We start from the raw sequence: 12,810 nt of genomic DNA on the forward strand, positions 1-12,810 counted from the left end.
GATACGCTACACAGAGCACATGTCAGGGCATATTACAATTATACAACTTAACATAGTCTAAATTCTAACATGGAGTAGCAGCCTACCAATAAATGCAGAAGTTGCTGTTAGTCACTCACAGTTTTCATAGGAAAATCTGCAAATCTCTATTTATTGGCAATTTGTCGTTTCAAATCTAAGTAACTGGGATCAGGCAAAAAGACCAGAAAGCTAAACGTATTTTAACTAAACCCATCCTTAATACAGTTTGCACTCAGGAAAATAAAAGATAGTACATAATATCACTTTCGCTTTCAAACTCTAAAATATTTCTACAACTTGTAAGACAAAGAAAGGACAGGTAGGTTGTTGACTGCTTTTCTGCCCTAGGACACCCACACTCACACAGCACCTCCACCAGGGCTCAGAGGATCTTTCCAGAGTCTTCAAGAGGGCTTGGCTAGATTCCTCATCCCTTCAAACCTCCGTTTCTCCTCCAGAAAAACGAAGAGAACAACTAAACACACACCAACTAGTACAGCAGCTCCCCGCACTCGATGTGGCCCACCAGCCTCTCCCTAACCAGCCTGCCAAAGGTGTCCCAGACTAGTGGCACCTCAAAGCAATGTTCCTTTTCTCAGGCAAGCACAGAAACCAAAATGACGAGTATACATTTACTTTTCTTAATTTATATTGAAACAACTACTTCAGTTTTAGGTATGCTGTTTAGCAAAGACAATACAACACACTAAATATTGCTTTAGCCCAGAGAAGGTTTCAGGTAGACCTTACAGCAGCCACACAGTACTGTAAGGGGGCTTATAGGAAAGACTATCAGGACTTTGTTAAGGGGTTTTGTGATAGGAAGAGGGGTAATAGATGTAAAGTCTGACTCAGATGAGATATTGGGATTTGGTTTTCCAAAAAGGCTGTGTATGTCCCATCCTTGGGAGTGTTTAAGGCCAGGTCAGATAGGGGTTTGATCAAACTGGTCCAGTAGAAGACGTCTCTGCCCATGACAGAGGGGTTGGAATTCTATGACTTTTAAGGACCTTTCCAATCCAAACCATTCTGTGATTCCATACATGCAATCAGTCAGCCACTCTCAATACTCTTGTGAAAGGAGACATCATTGTGATATCATTTTTATTATATCGGGAGAAGATGAAATAGATATCCCAGCCTTTCCCATTTCTCCCATATATTTTATAGAGATTAGGAATTACTAAGTAAATTAAAAATGCTCATCACTGACTTTTTCAACCAAAGATGGTATGTCTTTCAAAAAAAAAAAAATTCTACCTTTCAAAGGAGCTGAGATACAAAGGACCGAAGACACCGTTTTCTGAGAAACAAAACATCCCCACTTCCCTTTGAAAGTAAAGGAAGCTGCAGGCTTTCTCCTGCTCTGATAACAAGGCTGTATGCAACATTTTCTTCCCATTCCTCAAACCGAACTTTACAATCAACTTAAGTATCCCTCACTTACACAAAAGAGGCATCAAAGCCATGACCAAGAGATGTGAGCCTAGGCAGCATCTAGTGAGCAAGGGAAAATGGCCGTGACATACTTACTTTTTCTTTGTTTCACTGTCCCCTGGGATTTGCCTTTTCTTTGGGGGTGGTGGTGGGGGCAACTCCTGTCGGAACTGTTTAACCACTACCTCTTCCTTCAATAATGTTTCTGCAGCAGTCTTCTGTGAGATCTGTGACATCCCTATGCTTCCTACAGCTTGAGTTACCTATAGAAAATAATTTAACAAAAGGGGTAAATGTCATTTTTAACAGAAGCTGAATTGCTTTCTATTAGTTCCTTTTATTCATCAATCATAAAATCCCATTTATTGACTCCTACAAATGAGCATGTTTAGCTGTCATGAAGTATCTTTAACACAGATGCACTGCAGAGAAAAAATTCCTTATTCTCATTTTACAGATGGGAACCAAGCATCAAAATACTCAGTTCAAATAGAATCTCATGCCAGTTCCAACGAACTAAAAATCAACAAAATGGATATAACACCTGTTTTATTTTTTTTATTGCTTGTTGCACAGAAAGAACCAAGGTCCTTAGATTTATTAATACACCATTCTATATATTATACTCATATACCATAAAACCAAACCTAGATCTCAGAAAGAGCTGATACACAATGGATTTGACCCAAACACTCACTGAAGTCAATAGAAACCTTCCACACTTTAACAAGTTATAAAGTCTGCCTCATGGGAATCGACCTGTACATTCTAACTATGTGCTCCATATTTAGGGGAGGGGAAGTGAAAAGATGAAGATAGGATTTGGCACTCCCGGCTGCCTTTAATCAAATGTAAGAACAAATTAGAGCCATGTGGCTGAAATGGACACCTACTTGGGCTACACAACTCAGTCACTACACACCAAACTGTGAATCAGTGCTGCAGCCTTCATCATAATATTTTATTATGATAAAGGACATGAGCCACGAAACTATCAAACAAAATTCTCATAGAAGCCAACAGGAGTTCTATCTAAATAAAATCATTACGAAGCACTCAAAATAAAATAAACATTTAACAAACCAGCTTGACTATCACCACTTTATTTAAAACAAACAACTACTCCATTTTCAACAGATGGGATCATATATAAGCATTTATGCTCTGTATATGACTCCCATATTTCTATCCTAGGGTTTGGGTTTTGTCTTTGTTTTCTTTTAGTATTAGATTCTATCCAGTTCCAGCACTCTGATAATGTCTAAAGACATTTGCACTTGATTGATAATACATGGCAAGCCAGCTTTATCAGAAAAATCAGGCTTAACCTGTGTGAGAAACAAGTAATAGTAATAGTCAGGTTAACAACTCAGGGTTCTGAGGAGCAAAAAGAGCAAACAGATTTGTGAGCAGATAAAGTCAGCCTCACATGAAAGAGCTCTCACCTACCTCTCTAGCATGATGCCAAGAACTGACTTGGGCAATTTTGCTGAGAGTATCACTATGGTTTGCACATACACAAACACCTAAGTAGCTTAAAAGTAATGTAGTCTTTTTAAGTACCTGGTTAGAGTAATCTTCTAGCTTCTGAACCAAACTGTCCCACCTCTGAGTTAGATCTTCTTGATCCTGATCAATTTTACTGGATGCTCTGTCATTCCCAATTATTTGGGCCACATCCTGACCTAGCTCATTCAGCTGGTCAAGTGTCTTCCGTTTCATACCCATGTCTTCTTTCAAAATCTAAAGTTAAAAGAAAACATTAAAAGATGACATCAAGAATCTCGCCAACTCCTAGCTTTTAATTCCATGGCAGGGAGGGAAAACATGCTAGCTGAACCAGATGCATCATAGGTTTCAAAACAGTCTACTGTGTAACAAAGCACCACCAAACACGCTTAAAAAGAGCACAGTCCTGAAACACCTCCTAGAGCAATCAGCAGTATCTCCTGAGTAACAATCACACACAATTAGTTCAGGAGATGCACAAATGTATTAAGAAAAAAAAAAAAACAAAAAACAAAACACCCGAACAACTGGAACCCATCAAAAGCATAAAAGAAACAAACCCAAAACCAACAACACACATGCCCTCCAAAGGGAAAAAATACCCAAACAAAAAAACCCAACACCCACAAACCCACACTTCAGAAAAATAGCTGGACTCCTGGCCTGCAACAAAAACCCAGGACAGCTGTTCCAAAGTTTGGCTCACTATCCTGGAAAAGCTATGGAGTAAGCTGTACACATTTTTTAAATTCAAGTGAAAGAACCTGGTAAGGACAGAATATTGGCCTGGCTTCCACAGCACCATGCATTCACAGTTCCTACTGGGGTCTAAACAGTAAATTGCAGTTTATTTAGCCTATGAGATTTGACAGGACAGAGCAGGATAGAGATACTCACTGCTAGCTTTCGAACATTTACACTCAGGTCTGTTTGATCTTTAAAGTTGCTTGTCTGGACCTTACTCAAAGCCTCCTCTTTCTCAGTCAGCCAAGCTTTCAATAAGCACTGCAGTTCACACACACAAAAAAAAAAGCACAAGAAAATAGCAAACTTGTCAAACAGCTATTGACAATTCCTTCTTTAGGATCTTTGCATTCAAAATACATTTCTGCTGCTTTTATATGCAGGAATTTCAGTTGGCATTAACAAAAACAGGTATAAAAAAAACCAGATCAGAAAAATAAGTAATAAAACAATTTCTACAAAACCATTTCTCAATATACCATAGCACTTCCCACATAGTTATTTATAGCAACAAGATACCCACCACAAAGATGATCTAGGACTTAAAAATTATATTAGGATTAAATACATCAAAATGGTATGTACTTTTGTTTACCACCCTTCTTACTCTGTGATTCAAAACCAGTCATTGCAAACATTTTCCCAGAGAAGCTACACTACTGATAATATAAAGCTTTTTTTAGTCCAGGCAGCAAAAGAAATTACACTAATTAGTTACCTCCCTCTTTACTGTACCTACTTCCAATTGCAAAATATCTTCAGCAAATACTGTGTCATTAACTACTGAACGCTGAAGCAGTCTGCCCTGGTAAGCACTGACTCAGGGGTCTTGAACTTTTTCTGGTTTGTAGGGGTTTTTCTGTTGGTGGTGATATGGTTTGGTTGGCTGGTTTTTGGTTTGTTGCGGGGCGGTTGTCAGTTTATTCCTATGGAAACTCCAGAATAACTGGCACCAAGTATTAGGAAGGATTTTTTACATTATATATTACAGTGTAACAGGTTGTTAGATTATACTGGGCTCTCTCTCAAGCTCACTTGGATGGCCACTGGAACACTACTACTCCTCTAGTCCTTTAAAACAACTACATAAATAAAATGATACAGCAATGCAGATTTTTTTGTTCTTTGAATCACACACTTTACTACAGCTACTGGGTTCCATGGTCTAGTTTTATAGTTTTGGCATTGTCCTAGAACTAACTACATCAACTTTCAGGCCAAAGGATTAAGGCAGTTAACATTGCCAGTGTACAACAATAAACAAAACGTACAGACAGCAAATACGACACTGGTGAGCTGCCATAAGGCTGTGAGAAACAAAATTGTAATACCACACTCTCTGGAAAAATCATGCTGGCATCCCAGCCAACATATTTTATGCATAAGGGGAGCTTAAAAACCCTTCAATGTATTCAATTAATTTCTGCTAAATCAGCAGTCAGTGATCAGTCTCCATGGAAAACTGAAACATGATTATCACAGTGCTAGGAAATATCTGGCACTGACTGAAGAATTTGTTTCCTGAGTGGTAAGGTTTGTGTTGACTTGGCAATGCGGTTTCCAAACATTTTCTAGGCAGCCAGAAAAAGGCTGATACATCACGTTGCTCATCTCTCCATCTGGCTGGGCAAAATGGAAAGCTACAGTACCTAAATGTTTTAGTTACTTTCATATGAACACTTTGTTAACACGGAAGTTTTCAATTAGTTTCAAATTGTAATTTTTGTAGGTCACTTGACAATTCTTAAGGACAGAGAATTGTAATTCAAACCTGTTAGGAATAAATGCATTGTTCAGAATTGAACAACAATGCAAACACAGGCTGATCTAAACCACCTAAAATAAACTTCTACTTTCTCATTACTTCCTAGCTGAAATTCTGTATTAAATAGACAGCAAATTATTTTTTCACCTTTACAGAGCAACATAATTACATACAAATTAAGAAAAACTGAATGCAAAGCAAAACCACTACTTTCTTCACAGCATTGCAATAGTCAATGAGTGCTCACTTTTCCCCAGACAAATATAGGAGTGGAAGAGGAGAGACATGTTCACTCAGGGTCATCAAAACCGACAGCATTTTAAGCCTGCACCCTGACATCAGAATGAGGATTTTTGAGAAATCCTGATTTCTCAACTGAGAAATTTGTCTTGCCCAAGACCCACCAGAAAATGATTACACAGAACTTACATATGTACATACACATACATATGCCAACACAGTTATTTAAAGAAATGCAATAAATAGATACTTGGCACTGGATAAAACAGAATCTGAGCCTTGGTTCCTTATTAACAGCAAGGTCACAAGAGCTGCAAATTCAGCTTATTGATATACTGCAAATAGATACAGAAGGGGTCAGGGAGAAACACACATGCAACCCCTTAAAAATGCAGACAGAACATCCCTGCCAAAGAAACCAGGCTGTGACAGATAGCAACAGCTATATCAGCACTGTTCCATTCCTGTTAAATGTCTAAAAAAAAAAATGTAAAAATCTGTGTGTACTGCAGAGTTTTAACAATAGTTTACAGAAATAAATACCATAATTTAAGAAAACAAAATGATTTAAGTAAAACCTTCAAAGGAAAAGCCATCAAATATTTTAAACTGAGAAACAAAAATAAACTCTAAGACTATATGTGCCAACCTAACACACAGTTATCTTCCCATATTTTCAGTGCCATCACAATTTGTGTTTGAACATCATATTTAATATAGATGTAAAGCGTGTGTTATCAAAGGTAGAAAAACTCACAATGCTATTATCTTCACTATTCAACTTTGCCTAAACTCAGCAAAATGAGACAAGCTGCATGCTTCACTGTATTAATTCTGTTTTATGTTGCTGATTTTGAAAACACTATATACTGATTAGTTGATTGCGTAATCATGTTCATGTTTCCATGTTGGAAGCACATGTACCTTAATATGTAAAATTTCTGTAACTAAACCACCAAATACTTAGCAATGCATTGCTATTTTGTTATCATGAATATTCCCATTCTTGGCCATTTTGTAAGCTTCCTTGAAAATTATTTTGTAAGGAGTTATTAACTTTCTTAAGGAAAATACTTCTTTTGTGCTGCAAAGCTACTCTGCTCCTCAAGGAACACTATGAATCTAAACAAGAACATAAAATCCATTTTTTCAAGGCTTTTTTTCTGAGCGTTGTAAGCCCTTCTAAGAGGCTTATGGGGTTTTTTGTCTGGCTGTTTTTTCTTCTCCTCACATCAACCAGTCACTTTGGGTATCTGAAGGGCTACTAACCTGCTCTTCTAGCAGCTCCTGCCATAAAAGCTGGATTTCTTGCAACTTGACCCGACGCTCCTCAGTCCAACGACAAACTGCTGTCCACCGCTCACCAAGCCTCTACAAAAGCAAGACACACTTACAAACATTCACAAGCCCCACAAGGAAACTCACAGTAACCTCTTTTCACGTCATAGCTACTTCCTTCCCATAATTGCTGCTGTTGTATCACTCAAAGCTGGAAGTTAAAACTTTAAAGAGCATTCACCTATGGCCTTGAAGTCAGGGAGCTATTTGATTGACTTCAAAAGCAGGGAGCAAAGAAGCATGAATTCCATTTCAATGAACTGTTTCACACTCTCTATACTTGAAGTTACAGTCTAACTTCTGACCAGACCAAAAAAATACTTCACACTATGTTCCCTAGATAATTTGTGCTCATGCCTCCAACTATTTTTCCCATTAGATATCAACTTCCTAATGAAAATTATTTATGTGAAATAAGTGTTGCACTGTACATCTTCCCATTTTAATTCAACTGCTGAAAGGATATACTAAAAAAGTGCCTAGGTCACTAGGAATGTGAATAGCTGAACTCATCAGGAATTGACTTCGAAAGTCAAAGTACTTTTGCAGAGCAAATTTAGTAACTCTTTACATTAACATTACTTCTAAAAAATATATATACGCTACACTTTACTTCCTAGTACAAATTGTCTTTAAACACAAAAATGATGATTAGCAATTATATGTGGAGGTTGTAAGTGCCTGGTACTACAGTTAAAGAAGAGAGCTATAACATTCTACCTGCAACTGTTCCTCCAGAAGAGCTGTTGCACTTTCACCACTGCTTTCATCGACAATGACGACCATGTGCGTTAGGGAGTTTACCTTCACCTGTTCTGTCTCTAGGTCACTTTGCAGGCTCTAGAACAACAAATCACAGGTTACCAATTTTCAATGTATTTTTGCTAATCTGCTATTTTATTCACAGTGTCTAACAATTGCTGTGTTGAAGACTTCAGATTCAACATTTAAGCACACATTTTACCACCAGGAATCACTGCACAGTTTAAAGAAATGTCGTAAGTGTTCAATGTAATAAATTGCTCAAAATGATCTCCAAACCATTCTGTTAAAATCATGGAAAACATGGAGTGCTTTAAGCTGTATGCACCATACCAGGCTAGGAGAACTGTATGACAACTGCATTGACTTTTTAGTATGTCTATTGTTACAGGTAACAGAGATTAAGTGCTCCTATAAAACACTATTATTATTAACAAGCAAGTACCTTAGGGCATGCCAAAGAGGGGAAAAAAATTACTAAGAACATTTGTCTTTTAACAGTTAACAACACAGTTATCAAAAGTTCCAATAGTGTTAAAAATCGACCATGATATTCAAAGGCAAAAGTAGAAAACTGCAAAAAACAAAGATCTGATCAGTTTGATATAATCTGGAGATTTAAATATTCAACAACTTCTAACAGAACAGAATCCATGGTTAAAGCCTACCTCCGAAACACCTCTGCAAGATCAATATGCCTCTACAGTAGCCTAAATATCACTTTTCATCCCAGAATATTCTAAGCTACTCTGTCAACCACACACCTCCAACTCCCCAGACTTTGAAGACAGAGGAAAGAATGCAAACGTGGGACATGGAATTACACAGACTGAAATCATTCCACAGTTCTTGTCCTGTGAGGTGTGTCCCGTGCTGCAAAGAAGGTCAAACCTCAGCACTGAATATGAAAACCAACAGTGCAGCCACAAGTATCAAATGGCCATCATTCTCTTTCAAAAAAAAAAAAAAAACCCAAACAAAAAACCCCAAAAACAAAACCACTGCAGGCGAGAAAGGCTGGACTCCCATATGGAAACTTAATTAAAAGACAAACCACTTCCAAAACATTGTGCACATCAGAGAGTAGTGTCTATGTACCACCTTAGGATGCAATCCCTATAAAAGCAGGGGCAGAAATCAGTAACTTGAGAGGCCCTTCCTGATAGTTTTAGCTCCCACTTACTTAAATCTTCAGCAATGCCTGCAAGTCATTAAAGGCAAGTTCATCCACATTACTTTCTGTGCTGCCCCTCATACCAATAATTTACCTGGAGAGGCCTCATTTTCCACACAAAGTGAGCAGAACACAATTTCCCCTACAGGTTTTGCTTCCTGCTATAGTCATCAGTGCTTAAGTCTTTAGCTCCAGAAACTTCCAGTTCCTTTCTACCCCATCATCATCCTTTTCCAAGCATCAAATGCAGCCCTTCAACACACAGCCCTTCCTTCAACACACAGCCATATATGGCTCTGACACAATCAAGTTTCTCACCAACGTACACATCTTTCAAACGTTTCTTCCGTAAGGCATTACATGAGACAAAAAATGTTTACTTTATGTTCTTCCAGCTGTTTTTGAAGGGACTCTAAATCTTCTAAAAGCTGAGTTTCCATCTTCTGAATGCGTTCTTCTGTGACTGTCAGCCAGTCAGACAGCTGCTGCAACTGCTGCTTCTGGAGCTCCATCAGCATATCATGCAGGCTGCAGGGAGAAGCAGGAGTACAGTTATCTCAGAAACAGATTCCCAAGGAAAGAAACTAAGTTCTGCTTCCTGTAGGAAAGAAATAAGGCCATTCAGAAAGCAGTTAGCTATAATCAAAAAAGATTTTCACCATTAAGCTAAGGAACAGTTAAATATCCTTGTTTCTTTCTCAACAACAACAAAAAAAAGCGCTACTGAATTAGGCAATTTGTATCAGAAATTGTTTCTTGCAACAGGAATTTGCTGCTAATAGAGAAGGGGACTGTTTAGAAGGGTTTGTAGTGATAGGATGAGGGGCAATGGTTTTAAACTGCATCAGGGTAGATTTAGGCTGGACATAAGGAGGAAGTTCTTTACAAGAAGAGTGGTAAAATACTGGAACAGGTTGAGGCCCTGTCAGGATTAGACTTGATGCAGCCCTGGGCAGCCTGCTGCTGCTGGAGGTGTCCCTGCTCACTGTAGGGGGGTCGGACAAGATGACCTTTGAGGGTCCCTTCCAACCCAATGCAATTTCTGAATTTGTGAATAAAGCCTCTGCAAAGAGTTGCAACAAAATGCGGTTCCCTTGATGTGCAGCTCTCAGCTTGATAACTCACAGGCAGGAAAAACTTCTTCTGAGCACTTTGTAATTGCATAAATGCACATAATTGTCTAGTTCAACTGTATGCTTTGTTGAGGCTAAAATAGCACAAAAAACACGTTTATATAACTATTGCGTCTAAATACCACACACAGTCCAGCATATTTACAAAACACAGCAAAGTCCTTTCATATAAGAATCAAAAAAACCTTTTAAAAACTCCACTCAATTACATATTCACTTTTGTTTTATCGTGGAAAGTATGACCAAGATGGAATTCATGTCACAAACTGAAAAATTAAATTCTTGTGGTAGTTTTAGGCTGTACCTTTAAAATTTTCCACATATCTTGTACAGAAAGCAGTAGGATGTAAATAAATCACTATTGGGTGTAAAAAGGAAAATAATGATAGTTCTAAACAATCCCATTGAAGAGATATCTACCATAAGAATTAGTTTGGTAAACAAACTTTCTCTCTTTTAGCTTCCTCACTTTGGGAGATACTAACTTTGTGCTGTGTTGGCTTCTGCTGACCTTGGCTGCATTGTTTAGGCTAAGTTCTAACAACACTCTGCTCTTTTACTTGTCCCTTTGTGACCAAGGGGGTGAGGAGGTGGGGGGCAGGGAGGGAGAAGCTATTAGCTCTCCTGGTTTCTGGCCAGGAAGGTTCCTGTGCTGTTTATAAACTGTAAATACCTGTAAATATTGTAAATACTGTGTATTTTGTACATATTCATTGCATTTCATTTTAGATTGTAGTTTTGCTTGTAAATACAGCTTCATTTGCTTCCAGCTGGGCTGGTCTGGCAATTTAATGTTGGGGGGAATTTTCAGCCCACCACAGTTCTGAAAAAAACCTTACACCTGGATGCAAACCACCTTCTCCAGGATACAATAAGCACCAGAGGTTGGTCCTGCAGCTAGCTGTAGGAGAGCTCGTACTACATGACTCACCGGGACTGCCTGTCCATGCTCTCCACCCTGAGCTCCTCCCAGCGGGAGTTCAGCAGCAGCATTTGCTCCTGGATCTCAAACTCCTCTTCAGGCGACAGATTTCCCTGGGCCACCAGTTGGTTTCCAGCCTGCAGAACACTGCCCACGCTGCTCTGATGTGCAGTCAGTTCCATCATAAAACCCTGCAAATGGTACAACTAGCCATGTCACTCTGATCTGTGAGCTCCTACAGTTCACGAATTTGTGAACTCCTGCTAAATTGTCATATTTCATACAGTGCTGCAGAAGTAGCTGGCACATTCAAATACATAAGCATGGCCAATCTGTTGCTGTCTATGATAGAAGAATCTCCACGCACTACAAAAATTCTGGAGCCAGTAAAATAGAGCTAATTGCAGAAAAAAATTGACCACCTCAGAGAAAAAGCTCTTTGTACGAAGAGAGCAGAAACCATGGTCAACAAAACATGAAACAAGATCCAAAATGTGCTCAAGGAAAGCACATAGAGCCCTCTGAGTTAATAACATTAAAAATTTACATATTTACTACAATATCAGAACACTTCTTCCTACAGTTCATGGCTTTAAAACTATAGCAGAAGGAAAAAAAAATCTTTATACTGATTTAAAACTCAATTGTATACTCTAAACTGGCACAGGAGAAAACTAAAACATCTAACATAACACTTAAAACTTTTAGCAACATTATAACGTTTGTTCAGCCTTAGAACAGAACCAAAACAAAGTAATTTGGAAACAACAATTTGGAAGTAACAACTATGTGTTTCTGAAATAAACTATGCTAATCATGACAGGGAGAATTGACATGATTATTAATTTAATCATTGTCCTCACAGCAGGTGACATACAAATGAACAGAATTTTTAGTAGTTGGCAGCAGATAAGCCCAAATCAGCCTGGACCAGACTGTCTTTGTACTATAGCCACCAACAAGCCAGACACTGAAAAACAATTTAAAAAACAAAACAAAACAAAACAAACAAATGAACAAAAATTCACCACACACACAAAAGTTTCAAAAACATGTTCCCATAAGTTCTCCTAAAAATATGTAGCTTCACCTTCAAGAAGCTACTAGTTCACCAAAAGGACAACAGACAAAAAAAACCAAACAAATCACCATCACACACACACCCAACAACTAATTTTCAATAGAAGCTTACTTCATGGGTGGAAAATTGCTCTTTGACCTCCTCAACATCACCAGATATTTCCTCCTGTTCCCGAAATGTATCTTCAGCTGACAGTAACCATGTAAGAACTTCTTCCAGGGCAACTTGGTAGCTATCCAAGTCCATATCCACCTCTGTCACTGTACTGGGAGTCTCTGCTCTTGAACTGCCCTGTTCCTCTTCAAGTGCTACAGCCTAGGCAGCCAAGAGAAAAGTGATGTCTTAACAGTGCATAGAAGACGCCCTCCCAAATGATACTAAGAACAACGAAGATCCCTTTTAATCCTTCATATAAAAATTACCATTCAGTACACTTTAATGAAAAGGGCCACAGTCATTAGTGAGGAACTTTCATACTTTCATTTTGAAATAAAGAACCCAGATAGAAAAGACAACTTTAATCTTTCTTTTTAAACAACGAATCTCACACCCAACCAATAACCCTTCATTACCAAAACAAGTCCTGTGGAAAGAATTCAGCCCCCCCACCTCCTGCTCGCTAAGACAAATAAGAAAAGCAGCATTAACACAGAACCTTCTACCTCAACACACAAAATTTCATAC

General features: G+C 38.4%; 1 protein-coding gene across 1 annotated transcript in view; it reads right to left on the reverse strand.

Moving 5' to 3' along the window:
* UTRN (utrophin) overlaps positions 1-12,810 on the reverse strand; it is a 354,493-nt gene that overhangs the window by 296,115 nt on the left and 45,568 nt on the right. Inside the window, exons 9-16 of the mRNA XM_054393282.1 lie at positions 12,238-12,441; positions 11,055-11,236; positions 9,371-9,518; positions 7,775-7,894; positions 6,986-7,087; positions 3,865-3,972; positions 3,022-3,201; positions 1,555-1,721 (exon numbers count right to left, since the gene is read on the reverse strand). Of these exons, the coding sequence (XP_054249257.1) occupies positions 1,555-1,721; positions 3,022-3,201; positions 3,865-3,972; positions 6,986-7,087; positions 7,775-7,894; positions 9,371-9,518; positions 11,055-11,236; positions 12,238-12,441 (1,211 nt within the window). The remainder of the gene's footprint in view (positions 1-1,554; positions 1,722-3,021; positions 3,202-3,864; positions 3,973-6,985; positions 7,088-7,774; positions 7,895-9,370; positions 9,519-11,054; positions 11,237-12,237; positions 12,442-12,810) is intronic.

Source organism: Indicator indicator, chromosome 2 (assembly GCF_027791375.1).
Source record: "Indicator indicator isolate 239-I01 chromosome 2, UM_Iind_1.1, whole genome shotgun sequence".
NCBI classification, from domain to species: Eukaryota; Metazoa; Chordata; class Aves; order Piciformes; family Indicatoridae; genus Indicator; species Indicator indicator.